This window comes from Staurois parvus, unplaced genomic scaffold, assembly GCF_062004578.1.
Source record: "Staurois parvus isolate SC_StPar_1 unplaced genomic scaffold, SC_StPar_1.0 ptg000397l, whole genome shotgun sequence".
Taxonomy (NCBI): Eukaryota; Metazoa; Chordata; class Amphibia; order Anura; family Ranidae; genus Staurois; species Staurois parvus.
Genome location: NW_028318193.1, coordinates 5,224,208 through 5,246,657, shown reverse-complemented (window position 1 = coordinate 5,246,657; position 22,450 = coordinate 5,224,208). Strand labels below are relative to the sequence as shown.

General features: G+C 43.3%; 1 protein-coding gene across 1 annotated transcript in view; it reads right to left on the bottom strand.

The window, feature by feature from the left end:
• RSPO3 (R-spondin 3) overlaps positions 1-22,450 on the bottom strand; it is a 122,680-nt gene that overhangs the window by 33,538 nt on the left and 66,692 nt on the right. The window contains exons 2-3 of the mRNA XM_089686452.1: positions 8,660-8,851; positions 7,279-7,425 (exon numbers count right to left, since the gene is read on the bottom strand). Of these exons, the coding sequence (XP_089542578.1) occupies positions 7,279-7,425; positions 8,660-8,851 (339 nt within the window). The remainder of the gene's footprint in view (positions 1-7,278; positions 7,426-8,659; positions 8,852-22,450) is intronic.

Sequence of the window (22,450 nt, the reverse complement as noted above, 5' to 3'; positions counted from 1 at the left end):
TATGAATGAACATAGTGAGTTGTTGGTACCGATCACTCATTGCGTTCATTCAGAAAAAGGAAGGGGCTGGTTAATGTGACATATTTACCGGAACCTTCCCCCACCTAACATCCTGAAGGATCCTATTGTGTGCTTGCAGCTGCCAGTGGGAAGGAGAGGAAAGAAGCCAGCAGCACTGCAAGGGTGGGGGCACACAGGGGGACCAGGGCAGCAGGGGGAAAATGTATTGTACACAAGGAGAGTGATGTATGCAGGGGGGGGGCAATTACTGGATCCGATGCCCTGTATAGCTCTCTCTGCAGCAGCTGAAAGCCAGCAGGAGGGAGAGAAGAATCCAGCTTTCAGCTGCTGCAGAGAGAGCCATACAGGGGATCAGTTCCAGTAATTGACTCCCCACCACCATGTCGATCACCCTCCCTGCCTACATCTGATTAACCCAGCTGCCTGGGCCCCCTTGCTAGCCTGGGCCCCATACACCAGACTGGTGGTACCCCCTCATCCACAGCCCTGGGTGTGCCTGTCCATTGAATGGGCTAAGTATGGAAAGGGTGCATTAGTATAGTGGCAACAAGCACAGAGGCAGGCTTGAGTACAGTGGGGTCATGTGGGAGAGATGGTGAGAGAGAGAGAGTGATGGGGCTCAGGTGGAGTGGTGACAAAGGGAAGGGGTTGGTGTGCAGATATGATGCGGGGGCAGGAACATAGGGGTCAACTGTTGTGGTAAAAGCAAGGGAAGAGGGGAAAAGGGTTGGCATAAAGGTAAAGTGGCAGGGAGGTTTCAGGCATGGTGGTGAGGTGCAGGCACAATAGTGACTGGGGGGTGCTGGCCCAGCGGTAGTGAGGGGGGTGGCTACAGATGCAATGGCAATTGGTGGCTCCGCAAAGAACTGCGAGCTGTAACTCCAGATGCAGACTTCCTGGCCAGAGGTCAGATGGGGGAAGTTGGTGGTGTAACCTGCCCTGCCAGAGGTACAGTGCCCTTGTAAGCCTCAACAGGTGCTGGGGGTAGGGAGGTGGTCTGAGCTGATGGGGCCAGAAATTAAAAAGTCATGTCCAACTGCAACACAGACTCACCTCCTGTAGAGACTTCTCTAGGAGTGCTTCCCACTTGGTATGGCATTTGTGTATGTCACTGCACTACTAATAAATATTGATGCAACTGTGCATACAAAGTAGCGAAGCAATGTAATTACCTACCATACCTGCCGGTACTGGTGTCATTTGGGTCATCCCAAAGACTCTACACTACCCTCAAAGTGCACCTGTCGTTTAGTGACAGTGCTGCTGACCTCCTCTATGCTGCAGTGATCTTCATGAACACCAATAATCAGCTCCCAGTACAGGAAGTTTCCCATCAGTAATAACTTATGTGTGGCTCCTGGTCTACTGAAGATAGCTGCAAATAAAGCTATTAACGATAAGAGACTTCCTGTGCTGAAATCTGATATCTGGTATGTGCAGGGATAGCTGAAGGTTAGAGGAGATCAACAAAACTGTCACTTTATGTTGGGTCTAGGTCCTGCTACCTATGCATGCACAGTAAACCCCCATATAAGTCTATTGGGTTCTACTGCACATACAGTGGGGCAAAAAAGTATTTAGTCAGCCACCAATTGTGCAAGTTCTCCCACTTAAAAAGATGATATATAGCGGCACAGAAGAAGGGTGGGCTAGATCAGGGAGGGAAAATGTTTGAAATGTTCCTTATCTTTTAAGTTAAAATCAATCATAATGCAATTATATATATATTATATACAGTACATACTGTGTATATAAAACATCCAAAAACAAGATAAGATTTGCAACATAGCAGGAGTTACCTGCTCCAATTATACATATATGTGTGTGTGTTTTCAATAAATTGCATGATAATTCTTTTAGCAATAAAATAACCCAACTTTTACATTCTGAACTTCTTTAAAACATTTTTGCTAAGCTCCCAAACATAAAATATATCAGCTTAGATTTAATAGAACAATCTTAAAACATGGAAAGCACAAATTGTCTGCTATTTAGGGAAATCTCCTCCTAAGTCCTTTAGTTATATTTCACGCATCACATGCCAGCAGCGCACACTATTATTATCATTATAGGTACTCATATAGTGCGGTGAATTTACGCAGCGCTTTACATATTTATTGTACATTCACATCAGCCCCTAACACTCAAGGGGTGTACAATCTAAAGTCCCTAACTCACATTCATACATACTAGAGCCAATTTTGACAGGAACCAATTAAGCTACCAGCATATCTGTGGAGTGTGGAAGGAATCCAGAGTACCTGGATGAAACCCACGCAGGCACAAAGGGAACATGCAAACTCCAGGCAGGTGGTGCCGTGGCTGGGATTCAAACCAACTACCCTAGTACTGCCAGGTGGAAGTGCAAACCATTTAGCCACTGTGCTGCCCCACATCGAAATATTGAGGTCCCCTTTAAGCTATGCTCTTCTATTGTGGTGCACTACTGCATAAAAGTTAACATGCATTGCGTTAGGACAAACATTTCATCAAGAATGGGCTTCCAAGGCATAGTCAATAAAAATGCACCTTTTTTAATATAGTGTGGGTCCATTGGCACCTACCGAATGTGTGCGTTGGGGTGGCATTCTAAATGGATGGGACCTCAACACACCGCACATACAGTATTTGTGTTATAAATTCAGTAAAACACACAATACCACAATGCATAGTTCTTAGGGGGTGTAAGTCTAATTACACTTTCAAATACCTTAATTCTAATAGGCTCTGTCCCCAAGGTAATTAAAACCCTGGCACTCATATTAGATTAGCGGACTATGTAATCCATGCTGCACTTTGACAATGACATCTCCCTGTCATTCAGCACTGCTACAACTAAATTCTGGACTCCTAACCTCCCTGCCTTCCATCACCTATGACACTGAACCCACACCCTGGACAATACACCCCAACACCCTAGATACTGCACCCCAACACCCCAGACACTGCACCCAAACAACCCAGACACTGCACCTTTCTGCTAGCCAGCACTTCCCCGACCAGCCACCAACTCTGCCACTGCATGATCCACCATAGCTTCCTTTGTCTCTGCTCCCCCTTGTCTACTTTGCTGGGACATAAAACGAACAAGAGAGGCTGAGACTGGAGTTTATAGGCTCTCCACTCACATCCTTTTCCCTCTGGTGACATCACCTCCTCTCCTTTGCAGTCTGTAGAGATCCGTCAGTTATCTTGCCACTGGGAAACTGTGCACATATGTGTGTGTGTTCTAGGTGAAAGGGGAGGAAGTGCATACTTCTGGGCTGGGAGGAACAGGGAAGTCAAACACTGAAATGTTATAAACCTACCCACACCTCCATTACTACAGACTCCTTCCAATGTAGCAGCCATTTTCTAGAATTTCAACATTCACATTTATTCTTTAATTCTTTTACTTTTAAGGTAAGCATTTTATTTGAATCACAACCCCGCTATTTATAACCCATCTCTCCTAAACTTTAGAACCTCCTATATTAAAGCCCCTCTCTGGGATAGTGGGCACCCTTGGCACAATTTGAAACCGAGTATAACTGTTGAATTATAAGCTATTTTAATTTTTTTGTCTTTTGGCAATGGAAAACTTATATGTATTGTATATCGTATTTCCAATATGTTGACCAAACGTGTTTTATACCATTTTATTCATTTTTTGTTTGTTCAATTTTTGTTGTTGATTGTGAAATTTGGTATAATAATTTATGTCTTAACTACTAAATAGAATAAACGGGAGCCATAGATTCCATAATTTATTCAATGCCAAGCCTTTGTGCTTTGGTCTGTTTTCTTATAATAATTTATACCTGAGCTAGCACTGAAATAGATTTGCTTTTTTAATATTCTATGCAGCTGAGTAAAAAATAACTTAAACAAGGCCTGGAGTGTTTAACATTTTTTCATATAATATGTAGAACCAAGTTGATGGTCTGTTTGATTTAGCACCTTACTTTATACAGGACATAAGTCTTTTCATAATAAGAGATAAAGTCCGCGTTACACAAAAATGCAGAAGAGAATGTTTAGACTTCTGGAATTAGTTGTAGACTCACACTCCAAGTAATGTATTGCTTTCACAGGTATAAGATTTCCTAAATGAAACCTGTTACCCAAAATTTTCCAGAATGTGAAAAGACTAATTGAAGCTTTTCAGAAAATAAGACTTATATAATATGGATGCATTTATCATGGTTTTTCTTTTGCAATCTACATCTGCAGACCATCAAATGATAATTTTATCATGGCTAGAAAGTATATAAGGCATTAAGGGCCATTTTTAGAAATGTAAATGATCCCGAAACATTATCTGTAAACACATAACGATCATTTCCAAACCATCAAATGCATGCTGGATAATAGATACCATAACTGTGATTAGATATTTATTGTGATGTTATGCAACACAACACAAGGTTCCATGCTACTGTTAGCAGGGCTGTATTAAGACATTATTTCAGCCACAGGCACATCTGAATGATACAAGCTCTGCCCCTTGTGTAATGCACTTGTATTAGTAAACACTACCACTAGAATCAGCTATTGTAGCCACCATACTGTCTATTTTATATTCAAAGCTACTTCTGAACTGTACAGACCACCCAAAAAGAAAATGAGAGCTGGCTTAAAGTATATGTTAATCCTTACATTGTGAAACAGCCCATTCAGTTTAAAATAGAAATAAAAGGCAAAACATTTGTGTATATATAAAAAAAATAACCCTGCTTTTTTTTTAAACAACAGTTCACACAATCAATATTCTTGGCGGCATAAGGGGCTTAATGATGTGGGGGTACAGAAACAGCAATACACTGATCTTCCCAGTGAATGGCTGAGCAGGGGGTGTGTCAGCACAAGTCTGATCATTGGAGGACAGTCAGACTGTCCTGCCAGCACAGTCAGGAAAATGAACACACTGAGATGGATGTGCTTCCATGCCTAGCATGGTCATTTTGAAATGGAAAAGCAGGGGGACCAGCATGATTACCAGATATTTCACACAAAGGAAGCAATATAAAGAGAACAGGATACTTTTTTTTGGTTCAATAGTTTTTATTCATTTAAAACAGAGTAACAAGGGAAAGCACCTAATCCGCCCATGCAGGGGCTAGAACTGGCAACATGAGTACAGAAAGTTTATATGGTGCTAACAAAAAAGGAAGATCAACACCAATAATATAGTTACATAGTTACATAGTTAGTCTGGCTGAAAAAAGACAAAAGTCCATCCAGCCATTCAAAAAAAGTCCATTCAACCATAAAAAACAAACAAACGTTATAATCTATATCCATAGTTGATCCAGAGGAAGGCAAAAACACCAGCAAAGCATGATCCAATTTGCTTCTGCAGGGGAAAAATAGCTTTCTGATCCCGCAAGAGGTAATCGGATAGTCCCTGAATCAACTTAAATGTAACTCAAACATGATAAATATGAACACAAGGAAGGGATGGTCCAGGAAAGAGCCAGGTAGTTGTAAAGCTGGACATACTAATTTCCAGACAACAGTAGAATGTGCTACAGATCCAAATAAAAACATATAGGGGGAGCAGAGTCCTATCAAAAAAAAAAGGAGAGCAAAGGAAAAGTAAATAAGAGGAAGAGGAGCAGGGGCTCAGGATCATCGGGGCTGCCAGTCATAGTCATCCCACACTATTCAGAGGTAGAGTAGGGAAGGCATACGTCAACCATGGTTCAAATCTTTAGAAACTTGGCATGGGACTCTTTAAAGGTACTGGACATTTGTTTATTGAGCATCAAAGCTGTCATACGGTCTCTCACTCCCTGGAACAGAACCATGAGTTTTTTCCAGGCCTGGGCAATCACTCTCTTAGTCTAAGATAGGGCAATGCAATAAAGCAAGTTTAGCATCCTTTTGAATATTCAAGAGCAGGACAGAATATGCAATAGGCCGAAGACACGAGACCAGAAAGCCTACCAGTTGCGGACATGTCCACCATATGTGAAGAACATCTTCACAATGGTCACAACCCTGAAAACAGCAGTCCTTGGAATTCAATTAGCATTTTGCAACAGTAGACAAGGCTTTGCTCCAGTCCACCGGGTCTATCTCAGACGTCAAGTCTTGTAGTAAAGGGTGACTGACTTTTCAGGGATGCAGACAGAGTGGAAATGAGGCCCGGAGATCCCAGAAAGTGTTGGCAGACATGTTCAAACATTGTTTTCCGGAAAGGATAAGTAGAGGTACGTCGGAGAGAAGATCACCAATGCTGAAGCTGAAGATAGAGAAAGAACTCTGGCTGCAGAGCTTCGTGACTCTCTGGGAGGTTGGCCCACATTGAAAAATACCAAAGGGCCAAAAAGTGTCGCACATGTGTAAAACTATAGGAGGTACACCAAGAGAACACATGAGGCTGATCTATGCCGGGGGAAACAAGGGATTCTGGATAATGGGTAACAGGGGCAAAAAAGGAGACAAAGGAAAGCTTGAGTATTGCACCAAATCCCATAGTTTCATACTGTGTTGCAAAGGGGTCTCAGGGTTGCAGCAGGGCATAGTTTATCAGGAAGCCATAGTAAGGGGGAGCACAATTAGGTAGCTTCAGAAGCACCCACAAGGAAATATCCAAGGAAGCGTGAAGCATAGATAACTGGGAAATCTGGGCAGCCATGTAATAATGAACAGGATACCTTTTAACAAAATTATATAGTACAACAGGCACATATCAGGAATATGAAATGCTTTGGAAACATAATCTTTAATGTGTCCTGACCAGTAAAATACCTTCTGACTCTTCTGAAGATTATATTCACTGTCCTCCTTCACCCTAGCTTTCACTTTTCTAGTTGGGGGGGGGGGGGTCAATACAGTTTAGAAATTCTGAATTAGCTCTGAATATAAAATGGTTTTCATCCCATACATTGGAAAAACAGCTACCAAGTAAAGGGTTGTCTTCCTCTACTTGCATCTATACTCCGTTTAAATCCAGTTCTGTAAAAATAGAGCTCATCTAGTCAGTGCTTATGAGGGTTCAGAGTGAATGCAATAGAAAATATCACATTCCCTTCTTTTGATGGTCTATTTAATGCTTGCTTACACTGTCTGGTGCTCAGCAGACTAATGCATACTATTACATATAGTGGTGGCTGAGCTTCACACACCATGTGGTGCTGGATATCAGGACTCAGCAGCAACAGAACACAGGTCCAGGAAAACCATTGTTACACATATAATATATAATCCAAATGATTGTCTTTGCCAATGCTCATATCTACTATGGTTTACAACATTTAAGTAATAACTTACCAATAGTACTGCATTCCATGCTGTGATTATTGTTTTCAAACCCATCTGGACATGTGTCAAGACATTTTCCACTGTGCAAATAAAAGCCACCTTTACACTTCGTGCAGAAGCTTTTGTGGAAACATGTTTCACAGTCAGCTTTACATCCTAGAACCAAAGAAGAGATTCAATCAATCTTAAAGGAGAAACTATAATGAAATGTGATCTCTTTTAATGCTTAAATGTTTATAAACTTAGCAGCAGTCTACAATTATCCTGGATCTTGGATTTGGAACATTGACATATTATCAAAAGTTTTATGATCACAGGATGGAAAACTATCTTTGTTTTTTGCTTTCAAAGCAAACCTGTTTACTACCAGCTTCACATACTCAACTTCCCTTCACTTAACCACTACTCAGCCCAGCCCCTAGGAACAAAGAAGATATCCTGGTACTAGTACAAGGTATGGGGAGCACTGGTGGTTGCCCCCCAGTAAACATGCAATTACCTCTTTTCTATCAAATAATTTTGCTTTAAAGAGATATCTCCTTTAAGATTCAGTGATGTAATCACTGGGTCTTTCTGCTGGCATTTGCTCTATAACAAGGTTGAGTTTGGTGGGAGAGCATTGCAGGATCCTGTAATACCACAGCACCCTGTCTCAGATCTTCTTTAAAAAGCCCTTGTGATAAATGAAAGAACACATCTCTAGTATCACTTTAGACAGGCATGCTCCTCCCTGCTAGTCAATGGGTGCTGCAAACTTTAGCTGTAAAATCTACTTATCAGTTGCTTGATTACAATCTGATAGGGTGTAATCAAGCAGATAATAGGTTATACTTTAATATAGTGTAGTCAAACACCTGTGGCCATGGCCATCAGAGAAGTGCATGCACACCTAAGGTGATGCCAGGGATGTATTCTTTCACATAATGGAATGCTTAGGGACAACAATAAAGTCACTGACTACATCCCTAAAGATCCCACCCACTCATGTCGAAGAGAAAAAATTATTGATAGCAGAGAAAGCTAATAGCTGTGAGAAGCAGGTAACAACAGTATAGTCCAGGAGAAGAGAGGACTGATAATGATTGAAGTTGCTGAGACAGAAAATAAAGGCAAGCTCAAGCGAACAGCTTTAAAGAGTTATATTGTAGATTGAAAGTTTGCAAGGAGTTGAGAGAAATTGGTATCAACACAGGAAAGACTTGCTACAAGTGTGGGAAAATGGTAAGTCTAAACTTCAGCTTCAAATTATTCTATAGGTATGCTGCTTTCATTCTCTTGTCTTGAGCTATGTGCTAAAATGCATATAACAATAAACTATACACCTACTTCTGAAACTAAGCTTCAAAATAAGATAAATAATTTAGTAAATTGTACATTATTGGTTACTTACTTTTACACTCGTTAATTCCTGGAGAGCGCATTCCATAGTATCCATTTGGACAAGATGAAAGACAAACCCCAACTTGCTTCATACCATTCCTTACTAGAGCAAAAAATAGTCTTGGTTTACATGTTATGCAGCCATTGTAATCGGAACATGTGGCACATCCCCCTTGGCAACCCTGGCTCACATTGGGATGCACTAAGAGAAGATAAAGATAGATAAGATTACTTTAGTATTCAATCAATATGACAATACGCCATAGTTTTAGTTTATAATATGTTTTTTAAATCATATATAATATACATATAATATACCATATAATATGTGTCTACAAGACATGTTAGTAAAACCTACATATACATACACACTTGTATGGAAGTATGGTCGTTAGGAATAAAAATAAAAGTCTATCGGCTGCATTGTAAAGTTTCATGTCTTTATAACCAACAGAAAACAAAAAAGAAATATGGAGAGGAGTGAAGGTATTGTGGATATCTTTAGAGCAATCTCAACATTTATTACTGGTAATGTTTAAATCATGTGCAGTCTTAGATGAACTTATCCTTTGGTTAAAATGGGTTTATTTGTCATTTAAATGACTGAAATATGACCTATATTTTATCATTGGGCAGACACATTGAGCTCTGCCGAAGTCCAAAACAGTAGAGGGTAGTGTTGAAAATATACTGAGGCTCCTCCACTGCAGTGTTACTTATATATGGACAGCCTACAGTAGCAGAACATTGACTGCATTGCGAGTTATCACACCACAAAAAGATAAATAGGGAAAAAATCCTCTCTAATTTTGAGAGTGACTTAGCAGTAATTAGGACTTAGCAGTCATTTTCATAAATAAACAATTTTCCATTGTAATTCATAGACTGGAAATTAGATTCTTGCTGATAAAATACATTGGTAGTCGTAACAAAACACATTTTGTTTTCTTACAAATATTTATATAGTGCCAACAATTTACATCTTGTACATTAGCATCATACCGTGCTCTCTAAGAGCTTACAATCTAAGGTCCCTATTTCACATCCATACACTGTATACATACACACACGAGAATTTGAACAGGAGCCAATTCACCTATCAGAGTTATTTTGAATTGTGGGAGGAAACCCACACAAGCACAGAAAGAACACACAAACTCCATGCAGATAGTGTCCTGTCCAGGATTCAAACTAGGGACCCAAGTGTGCTAACCACTAAGTCAATGTATGGCTTCTGTCAGGATTGTCAATTTTTACAGAATCTGCAGCATAAAGCCATATGTGTGAATTAAAGATAGTCAGGGGGACTAATACAATGAATTACATATTTTTCAGTGTAAATATAAGTGCATTTACTGTGTACCAAATAAACAATTCCATTACTCAGATTCAATGTCTTGGTTCACCAGCTGTGCCAAATCACATTAAAAGTGCTATGCGACAGTTTCTAGAAAAGTCCAATTGTGTGCACCAAATCAGTGAAGCCTTTTTTGATCTAATTTAAATGTTATAACATCGTCAGAATTACCATAAATACAGTAATGTGGAGGGACAGAACGCGACAATCAACACTGCAGCAAGAGTAGCACCACCACCATATGACAAATTAATGAATTGTTGTGCACCACTTTTATTACTTTTGTCACAGTAAGAGCTACTGGGCATATAGATATATTGGCACATTTTTTGGAATGCACCTTTGTTAATCCCCCTAAGTGTGTTATGCCTATAGGAATTCCTGGTTAAATAAGCACAATTTTGGAATTGGATCTTGGAGACCAGTATTGGAGGAGAAACGCAGACAGACAGCTTGAAATAGTTCTCCAGTTCTAAAGCTATTTCCATGTGATGGTATCATTCCTCTGGTCCAAGAAGTTAGGTTTTATACAAATGTTGACTATGGATTCACATCTGCATATATTTATACATTCCATTTAGTTCCTTAGTGTGTGCTTCCTGAATCTTACATTATCCTAGTATGCTATTGATCTTTTTTTGCAGTTGTTTCCTGAATCCATGATTCCTAAACAAAGATTGACACCCAGTCGCTACCCAGCAGCCTAGGAAAACCCCAAAGCAGGTGGACACTCCCTCTGTTAGGAATGGACTTGCCAGTAGTGGTGAGACTCACCTGCCTTGTGGGCTGCAGTACCAGGGCTGGCCAGCGGGTGCTCTCAGCAATCAGAGACTCAACCCTGAAGTCAGCCAAACACCTGAAACTGCTTATGCAGGTGTATTTAAGTGATGGCCAGACCTGCAGTCTTTGCCTTGGTGTGTGTGTTTTTCCTGGGCCCTGTATCTTTTAATCCTGCATTCTTGTTCCTGTTCCTGTGTTCCTGCTAGTACGTTTCCTTGTTGCCAAACTCTGCCTGTTCTGATTACGGTGACCCTCTCCTGCTCTGACCCCGGCTCGTTCCTGACCATCCCTCTGCCTGACCCTCTGTACCACGCTGCCCGCTACCTGCTGAACCTGGCTTGTGACCCCGACCATTCTCCGCTTGCTCCCCCTGTACCTACCTGCCCGATTGTTATTGACCCGGCCTGCCTGACGACGCTTGCATTGTATGTACTGTTATCTGTGGGTGGTTTGGTTTGGTTCGTTTGCACTGTGTTATGTTTTAGTATTGCACTGCGTTTATGTTTGTATTGTTAGTGTTAATAAATTATATTGTTTATAACATATCTGAAGCCTGCGTTTCCCTGCGTCAGTTCACATACCTCTGGTCTTACCCTGGAGCCCTGACATTACACCAAGGCCAATCCTGACCAGAAGTGGCTGCACAGGGAAGCCATCTTGGTTTGTTGATGGGAAGGATGGATCTTGATGAGGTTGTGTATTTATATCTGCTAGTGTTTGGTGACAGAGAATATGCTTATCAGACTCTGAAGGAGTATCCCAGGGATGAACTACTAGAGTGTATACGGCTCGCTCATGTTCTAGTAGATCAGGGCACAGAATTCTCTGAGGTGCAGCCATTGATTCAGGTTTGTGCGGAGTTGGTTTCATCTGGTACCCCCGAATGCAGGGATGAATTTTTGCCACCATTTAGTGCAGACCAGGTAGAGTCCCTGGTATGGTTATTAGAGGATGATGTGGATTACTTTCTGGAGCGTTATTCTGCATGTTCACCACAGATACTAAGAGATTGTATAAATGCAGTGCAGTCTTTGGTCAGACAGGCTTTGTGTAAGCTCAGCTTTGTTCAACCCATACTGCAGACATGGACAGATTTGTTGCACCCAGCCTCAGTCAGCTTACAAAAACCCAGCCCTGCTTCTAATCTATTTCCTCAAAGCTCTATTCTTGCATTCCCAACAGCTCCTCCTGCCCTGCTATCTACCGCATGTCAGTACCTTGTTCCCACTCGCTGCATCTATCCTGCCTTTAACCCTGTAAAGAAGTCCTCTGTAGCAACTGTTCCCTCCCCTGTTCCATCCTCCAGCTCTTCTCTGTCTCCAGCTGCTCCATTCGTTTGCAGACCTGCGTTTACTTGCAGTGCTCCAGTAGTTAAAACCAGAAAAAAGCGAAAATTCTTTCCAACCAGTACCATCCTGCCAGTATCCAAACCGGTCAGCCTGCTGTCTGAGAACCGGCCTTCCGTGGTTCAGCCTGGTGCCTCAGCACCCGCACTTCAACCTGATGTCTGTACCCAGCCTGATGTCTGTACCCAGCCTGATGCCTGTACCCAGCCTGATGCCTGTACCTAGCCTGATGCCTCCATTCAGCCTGATGCCTCCATTCAGCCTGATGCCTCTACCCGGCCTGATGCCTCTACCCGGCCTGATGCCTCTATTCAGCCTGATGCCTCTATTCAGCCTGCTGCCTCCATTCAGCCTGCTGCCTCTACCCAGCATGATGAACTGATCCAGCCTGATGATCCTATTAGGCCAGGTGACTCGGTGCCCACTGCCTTGCCAGGTGACGCGGTGCCCGCTGGCGAGCCAAATGACCTGATGCCTGGTGACCCAGTGCCCGCTGTCATACCTGGTGACCCGATGCCCGCTGTCGAGCCAGACAGTCCAATGCCTGATGACCCAGTGCCCGCTGTCATGCCTGGTGATCCGATGCCCGCTGTCGAGCCAGACGATCCAGCGCCAGATGACCCGGTGCCTGCTGTCGAGCCAGACGATCCGGTACCTGATGACCCGGTGCCCGCTGTCGTGCCAATTGACTCAGAGCCCACTGTCGTGCCTGGTGACTTGGTGCCCACTGCCTTGCCAGATGACGCGGTGCCCGCTGTCAAGCCAAATGACCTGATGCCTGGTGACCCGATGCCCGCTGTCCAGCCAGACGATCCAATGTCTGACCCAGTGCCCGCGGTCCTGCCAGTTGACTCGGGGCCCACTGTCGTGCCTGGTGGCCCGAGACCTGTCGCTCTGCCTGGGGGTCCGGCGCCCGCCGCTCCGCCTGGGGGCCCGAGACCTGTCGCTCCGCCTGGGTGTCCGGCGCCCGCCGCTCCGCCTGGGGGCCCGAGACCTGTCGCTCCGCCTGGGCGCCCGGCGCCCGCCGCTCCGCCTGGGGGCCCGAGACCTGTCGCTCCGCCTGGGCGCCCAGCGCCCGCCGCTCCGCCTGGGGGCCCGAGACCTGTCGCTCTGCCTGGGGGCCCGAGACCTGTCGCTCCGCCTGGGGGCCCGAGACCTGTCGCTCCGCCTGGGGGTCCGGCGCCCGCCGCTCCGCCTGGGGGCCCGAGACCTGTCGCTCCGCCTGGGGGTCCGGCGCCCGCCGCTCCGCCTGGGGGCCCGAGACCTGTCGCCCCGCCTGGGGGCCCGATGCCTGTCACCCCGCCTGGGGGCCCGATGCCTGTCGCCCCACCTGGGGGCCCGGTGCCTGTCGCCCCGCCTGGGGGCCCGGTGCCTGCTGCTCCGCCTGGTGGCCCGGTGCCTGCTGCTCCGCCTGGTGGCCCGGTGCCTGCTGCTCCGCATGGTGGCCCGGTGCCTGCTGCTTCGCCTGGTGATCCGATGTGCCTCTGCCCGGAGTCCAGCCCGATGTGCCTCTGCCCGGAGTCCATCCCGATGTGCCTCTGCCCGGAGTCCAGCCCGATCTGCCTCTGCCCGGAGTCCAGCCCGATGTGCCGCTGCCCGGAGTCCAGCCCGATGTGCCGCTGCCCGTAGTCCATCCCGATGTGCCGCTGCCCGGAGTCCAGCCCGATGTGCCGCTGCCCGGAGTCCAGCCCGATGTGCCGCTGCACGGAGTCCAGCCCGATGTGCCGCTGCACGGAGTCCAGCCCGATGTGCCGCTGCCCGGAGTCCTGCCCGATGTGCCGCTGCCCGGAGTCCTGCCCGATGTGCGCTGCCCAGTGTGCCGTTGCCCGGAGTCCGGTCCGGTGTGCCGCTGCCCGGAGTCCTGCCCGATGTGCCAGTCTTTGATATCCCGCCAGTTACCAGACCCGGGCGGTGGAACATTTTGCCCAGCTAGGACTGTTTGGAGCGTCCTGAGGCCGCTCCTTGAGGGGGGGTACTGTTAGGAATGGACTTGCCAGTAGTGGTGGGACTCACCTGCCTTGTGGGCTGCAGTACCAGGGCTGGCCAGCGGGTGCTCCCAGCAATCAGAGACTCAACCCTGCAGTCAGCCAAACACCTGAAACTGCTTATGCAGGTGTATTTAAGTGATGGCCAGACCTGCAGTCTTTGCCTTGGTGTGTGTGTTTTTCCTGGGCCCTGTATCTTGTAATCCTGCATTCTTGTTCCTTTTCCTGTGTTCCTGCTAATACGTTTCCTTGTTGCCAAACTCTGCCTGTTCTGATTACGCTGACCCTCTCCTGCTCTGACCCCGGCTCGTTCCTGACCATCCCTCTGCCTGACCCTCTGTACCACGCTGCCCGCTACCTGCTGAACCTGGCTTGTGACCCCGACCATTCTCCGCTTGCTCCCCCTGTACCTACCTGCCCGATTGTTATTGACCCGGCCTGCCTGACGACGCTTGCATTGTATGTACTGTTATCTGTGGGTGGTTGGTTTGGTTCGTTTGCACTGTGTTATGTTTTAGTATTGCACTGCAATTATGTTTGTATTGTTAGTGTTAATAAATTATATTGTTTATAACATATCTGAAGCCTGCGTTTCCCTGCGTCAGTTCACATACCTCTGGTCATACCCGGGAGCCCTGACACCCTCTGTCACATCTAAGATGAACATGAGGTTTTCACTTTCCTCTATGTTAGTAAAACTAAGTTTACCAAAAGTAGGATAGATTATTGTAACTGAGATTTGCATAATATTGAAGTATATCTAAATCCAAAATGTATTTTCTTCATTTTGGATAGGAAATGCTTAAAACCTGTTTTATTTACCATCTGTGCTCTAGACACGACCGGAAGTTATGCAAATGCCCTTTTAGACAGTTGGCACCAGAACAAATGTCCACATAGGAAGATTGTTCCACTGTTATAGTGAAAACTCAAAATTTAGGATTTTCCTCACTTTCAATCTTGGTGATAGTTGTTACCACGACAAATAGAGGGCGTGCATCTCCATAATAGGAACACAAGTAGCAATAAAAGCCTAATTGGGTTTTACCTCCTTGCCACTTTATTAAAAACAAAAAAAATAAAGTTTTGACTTTAGATACACTTTGATGTCCCACAACATAACAAGCCATTCTTACTTCTCATATTAATTTGCTTATAAATGAAAAATAAAGGCAGCTGACATTTCACATCCAACAGTATCCAGCTACACATCAGTAAAGGAATGTGATTAAATAAAGAATGTAAACTGCTCAAAAGTTCACATTCATTGCTGGGAGCTTGTGGTTACAAGCAAATTACAATGGGGTATTTCCAAAAAAACTTGTCTATGCCTCATTAGAGTGAAAAAGAAAACTGTGAAAAAATTGTCACTTTGCATCACTCAAATTCCCAACATATTCCAAGCAGAAGTGATTGATGACACTAAAAAGATAACAGTTTGTAAAAGGATTGCTTGAGAATTTAGCAGAATCACAGTTTGAAATTGAGTGAAACAACTTGACAGCATTTAAAATTTGAAGGGTTTATATCACCTAAAACAATAAAACTCACAGCTTTTACATTTCTAGCCAATACTTCTTAACTCAATAGGTGATCCATAACTGACATCAAACTATATGTGAAGTGAAATAAATAATGAAACAAGTATAACTTATAACTCCAGCTTTATCTTTTACCTGAAATTTGTAGAAATCACTCTTTTGTTTTGGGTGCTGAGAAAGGTATTGTCCTTTAGACTGTCTCAAAGCAGCAGAAATTGTGATTGTAAAAACTGACACACCAGCTGATAACTGACTTCAATGTCCAGTGCAAATTTTTCCACCATCAGTTCACTTCCAAACAACTGACAGTAAAGTGATTGTAAACCTTTATATTTTATATTTTAAAAATAACAAACATGTTATACTTACCTGCTATGTGCAATGATTTTGCACAGAGCAGCCCCAATCCTCTTCTTCTGGGGTCCCCTGGTGGCGCTCCCGGCTCCTCCTCTTCTTGGTGTGTCACCATAGAAAGCTGCTATTGTGTCTATAAGACACACAGATCATGGCTCGGTGCCGCACCCTGCTCCATTCTTCCTGGCTGTGATTGACAGCAGTGGGAGCCAATGGCTCCTGAAGCTGTGACTGAACCAATGAGAGAGAGCCTCTGCTCTCATGCACATGGCTGGATCGAAATCAGGCTCAGGTAAGTACAAGGGGGGCTGGGGGGGGAGGGGAGCTGCATGCAGAGAGTTTATTACCTTCATGCATAAAACGCATGAAGGTAAAAAACATTCTTCCTTTACAACCACTTTAAGCTTGATTCACAAAACGAACACACCAGGATGAGGGTTCTTTTCTTAAAAAAAAAATTGACAGTTGTTTTTTTGCTGAGCCCATTGAGATTTGAAAATTACAATTGCAAGACTGAAATGAAGTATCGTTATTCTGGCATATTAGACTTGTGAATTCAGCCAGTTATGTGCTAACACTATTCCGACAGGGCAAGAACTGTGTATAATAGAACATTCCTTTTCTCCTCCACAGAATTCTTGAAAAACAATACCAGAAAATCTTAAACCAATATGATTTTTTTAGTTTAATAATGAAGTTCTCCTTTAATGAAAGTTACTATCCCAACTACACTCTAATAGCTTTAAAATAGATGGGAACATTTTTTTTGTTTTTTAGTTTCACCAGAATCAGGGGATTAGGGACCTCATTCATGCTACTATTGTAAATGAGAAGGGCAATCTACCAAATCTGGTATATAGTTCTGGCAAACATTTTTTTAAAAAGGGAGATAAACTTGTGACTGTCATATACTGCTGAAGTGTCATTGAAGAGGAGAAAACACAGAATGAGAAGGCTGCATGTAATCTGACTCTTCAGCTGCTTATATAGCACCCTCTAGTGTACTACTAGAATAGTGTAGTGTATTGCAGGTAAAATCATTGTGTATGACTCATGGTAACTGTGTAAGTCTAAGATTGAGGTCGGGTTATTGCAGGTCAGCTGGATGACTAACAGGTGTGGCTCTACCGCCTCCTCCTGACTCTGGTGGACCATAGAACCTTAAAGAAGTCAATAAGAAGGAAGGGGTGGATACTTTATTTACTTTATATTGTAAAGCGCTGTGCAAACTGTTGGCGCTATATAAATCCTGTATAATAATAATACTTATTCTGCATGTTTATTGGAGTCTGGCCAATCCCAGGTTTCGAGGCCCTGGTAGAGTGGTGGACTGGCCTATAAATATGGGAGAGTCAGGATGACAGAGGAGTTGGATGGAAGATGGAGTGCCAAGGAGACTTTTAGTGCCTGGGAGGGGTCCCCCAGATCTAGGGGCGCCAGCCTTCAGGCTGTGCTCAGGCTTGCTCAGGAGGATACATTCAGCAGTGTGGCATGAATGAGATTGAGACCTGGAGCAGTGGGGAGCAAAGAAGACAGAGTGAGTACATCAGCACTTCCTGGGATCCACAAGGGGAAAGACTGCCACATGTAGAAAGCTTTCAAAGGACAGCACTGGGCTCACTCCTTTATATTTGTCCCAGGAGATCTTCTGAGCATTCAGGAGGACTGGTATTGTCTGCAGGCTGTGGAGCTGAGAGCAGTTCTGCAGGGGGAGAGAAGATATCTCTGCATGTAGTTACAAGAAACTAAGCTGATTTTTTGAGGGGTTGCTAGTTCCTCACCCATAAAGGGCTGTTGCTACTGATCCGCAGTGACTGTGAACTTTCATGGAAAAGAACAGTCCAGGATCTGCCTTTGTGCATAGGAAGGAAGTTGTCCCCCTTTCACTGATTCAAGCCAAACTAGGCAACCCATAATCCCTATATCCAGGTTAATTTCCCCTATTAAAATAACAAAACCATGCCCACGGACTGGTTAATGTCTCTTGGATGCAACTCTGGCTGCCTGGCTGTGCAGAGGTTAGAGGTACCCCACAACTCAGTAGCCCTGATGAGGGTAGCCCTATACTTAAATAATACTGTAAAAGCTGTTCTTTGTGTGGCTCATTTCTCCTTAAACTAAAATCTGTCTCTTCTCTCTCTCATCACCATGATTGTGCTAGAATGGACATGTTTTCTGCAGACAACATGGGACTTATACCTGATGCTTTTGAGTTCAATATAATTTGCAGAGATAATTCCCCTTTACAAAAATTATTGTTATGGTGTAGGTATCGGGCTGATGCAGTGAAAGAAACCTGAAATTTACTAATGCTATTTTCTTCTGAAAATGCTGCATTGCCTAATTTTCATAATGGTCCTGAGACTTTAATATCTACAAGTCACTTACATATAGCAAATATGCAGATTAGGAGATCAGACTCCACTCTGAATTGACATGCTGTGCGCTTGACTTAAGAGTATTGAAACCAGAGACTGCCAGTCAACTAGCATGTTCCTAAGGAGGTATGCAATGGCTGCCCCCTCATATTTATCTCAATACTTGTTTCTATACCTTTGTCTGAGAGAAATGTAATAACTGTCATCACTCACGTCTTTATGAATATGCTGGCTGCCTGGCTATCTCTGCCTTTAATACTTTGAGTTACAAGCAAACCGCTAATAAAAAGTCCATGAAAAAGGGAATATTTATTTGGATGCTGTTTCAGATCAGACTTGGAAAATCCTGAAACCACTAGATAATCATGTCAGCCAGACAACTGGATTTTTAATAAAAAGAGAAAAGCAATGGTATGTTTGTATTTGAAAATGTACTCTAGTATAAGGCAAGTTATCCAGTCTGACAGTTCTGTTCCGGCCTCATTACAGGCTCCAAAATCACACCACACCACTATTCTAAGGTTGATCACTACTTCAGCCCTGATAAAGGGTGAGGTATCGCCTCTGAAATGCGTTGGCTTTGCCTGTTACCTGTGAACTGTCAACTTCAATAAACTCCCAAAATTTACCCTCAAGTGTGATGGACCTCTATACCGGGTGAGCCTCTATACCCTCTTAAAAGCCACTAAAACAAAACGAATGCTACAGTTACCAAACAGGTCAATTTGGGAGGACAAACAATTGAATAAATATGCCCTCTCGTATAACAGAATAAACTTTATGAACAGTGAAAGACAATCTGTACTCATCAAACTGTAATTTATAGGTAACATTGATCATTTTATTGAGAGTGCCTTCATATTGTTACTTATTTTTATTTATAATAGATATTTATATCCACTTGACACCAAATCACGAACATGTACTTCAACTGCAGGCATTATCCCGGTACCATTTTTAGAGACAACAATCAGCTCTCTTGTATTGGCAATTCGAGTGGCTAACTGGCTGCTAAATTGCTATTACAAGCAGCAGTAGGGGCCATCCCCCCTCCTGCCACTTTCTGTGTCTTTAATGGGCTGTCCCATCCTAAGGATAGTAACATTTTCGTGGTTTGTCACTGCTGTATGGACATGCGCTATTTTAAAGCGTGACATGTTTGGTATCTATTTACTTGGCATAACATCATCTTTTTATATTTTATCAAAAATTGGGTTATGTATTGTGTTCTTTAATATTTGAAAAAATGCTGCACAAATACAGTGTGACATAAAATTGCAACACAAACCAATTTATTCTCTAGGGCATCTGGTTTAAAAAAAATATATAATGCTTAGGGGTTCTGAGAAATTTTCTAGCAAAAATACTGATTGTTACATGTAAACATAAAGTTGTGGTCTTCAAGTGGATATAGTGCTAACAATTTACACAGCACTTTACATATTGTAAATTCATATCAGGCCATGGCATAGTTATATAGTTAGTCTGGCGGAAAAAAGACCATCCAGTTCAACCATTTAAAAAAAAAAACCTATAATCCTATACGCACAATTGATTCAGAAGAGGGCAAAAAAAAAAACAGCAAGGCATGATTCAATTTGCTCCTGCAGAGGAAAAGAGGAAAAAACTCCTCCCTGATCCCCCGAGAGGCAGTTGGATATTCCCTGGATCAACTTTGCCTATAAATGTTAGTATCCAGTTATATTCTGTGTGTCTAGGAAAGATTCCAGTCCTTTTTCCCCTGAGCTGGCCAGAAGCAAATCTTGAGGGAGTCTGTTCCACATTTTCACAGCTCTTACTGTGAAGAAACCTTTCTGTATTTGGAGATTAAATCTCTTTTCCTCCAGATGTAAAGAGTGCCCCCTTGTCCTCTGTGATGACCTTAAGGTGAATAACTCTACATCGAGTTCACTATATGAACCACTGATGTATTTATACATGTTGATCATATCCCCCCTTAATCTCCTCTTTTCAAGAGAGAATGAATTCAGTTCCTCTAATCATTCCTCATAGCTGAGCTCCTCCATGCATCTTATCAGTTTAGTTGCCCTTCTCTGCACTTTCTCCAGTCCCCCAATGTTCTTTTTGTGAATTAGTGCCCAAAACTGAACTGCATATTCCAGATGAGGTCTTACTAATGATTTGTACAGGGGTAATATGATATCTCTCTCTCTCTGGAGTCTATACCGCTTTTAATACAAGAGAGGATTTTGCTCGCTTTAGAAACCGCAGCTTGGCATTGCATGCCATTATTAAGCTTGTGATCTACCAGAACTCCCAGATCTTTCTCCACCATTGATTCCCCCAGTTGTACTCCCCCTAGTATGTATGATGCATTCATATTCTTAGCCCCCAAGTGCAGAACCTTACATTTATCAACATTAAACCTCATTTGCCACATAGTTGCCCAATTAAACAGTGCATTGAGGTCAGCTTGTAAGTTGGAGACATCCTGTAAGGACGTTTTTCCATGGCAAAGCTTTGTGTCATCTGCAAAGACTGAAATGGTATTTTTAACCCCAGACCCTATATCGTTTATAAATATAATTAAAAGTAAGGGTCCCAACACTGAACCTTGAGGTACACCACTAACAACCCTAGACCATTCAGAGTATGAATCATTAACCACTACTCTCTAAATACAATCTGTTAGCCAGTTTTCTATCCATTTACATACTGATTTTTCCAAGCCTGTAGACTTTAGCCATGTGTGGGGAACTGTGTCAAATGCTTTTGCAAAATCTAAGTATTCCATGTCCACAGCCAACCCTCTGTCCAAGGATTTGAACTTTAGCATGGCAAGGCAGAAGTTTTACCCACTAAGCCATATACACAGTATATATATATATATATATATATATTGTATATACAGGGCTTGAAAAAGCTGCTCACCCCCTTGCCAAATGCGAGGAGAAATTCCTCTGTGGCGAGCGGCGAACAGCTGCGAGCGGTGAGCACAGATGAAGCATGGAGCGACTGCACCTGCGCTTCAAGCCTCATTGTGAAGCCGAGTTCCGGATTACAACTTCCGGCTTCTGCGGCACCGCAGCCGAGGGGACAGGTGCAGGAGAGGTCCGCTCTCCTCTGCTAAGAGGAGACACCCTTTCCACCGGGGGACTCGGGGGGACAGTAAGTACTGTATACAACATGTCCTATCACTATAATGGAGTACAGGGGAGCTGGGATATACATTACTCAGTAATGTATATCCCAGCTCCCCTGTACTCCATTATAGTGATATGATATGTATACAGTAATGTATATCCCAGCTCCCCTGTACTCCATTATAGTGATGACATGTATACAGTAATGTATACAGTAATGTATATCCCAGCTCCCCTGTACTCCATTATAGTGATATGAGATGTATACAGTAATGTATACAGTAATGTATATCCCAGCTCCCCTGTACTCCATTATAGTGATGACATGTATACAGTAATGTATACAGTAATGTATATCCCAGCTGCCCTGTACTCCATTATAGTAATATGATATGTATACAGTAATGTATATCCCAGCTCCCCTGTACTCCATTATAGTGAAGTGATATGTATACAGCAATGTATATCCCAGCTCCCCTGTACTCCATTATAGTGATATGACATGTATACAGTAATGTATATCCCAGCTCCCCTGTACTCCATTATAGTGATATGACATGTATACAGTAATGTATATCCCAGCTGCCCTGTACTCCATTATAGTGATGACATGTATACAGTAATGTATACAGTAATGTATATCCCAGCTCCCCTGTACTCCATTATAGTGATATGAGATGTATACAGTAATGTATATCCCAGCTCCCCTGTACTCCATTATAGTGATATGAGATGTATACAGTAATGTATACAGTAATGTATATCCCAGCTCCCCTGTACTCCATTATAGTGATATGAGATGTATACAGTAATGTATACAGTAATGTATATCCCAGCTCCCCTGTACTCCATTATAGTGATGATATGTATACAGCAATGTATATCCCAGCTCCCCTGTACTCCATTATAGTGATGACATGTATACAGTAATGTATACAGTAATGTATATCCCAGCT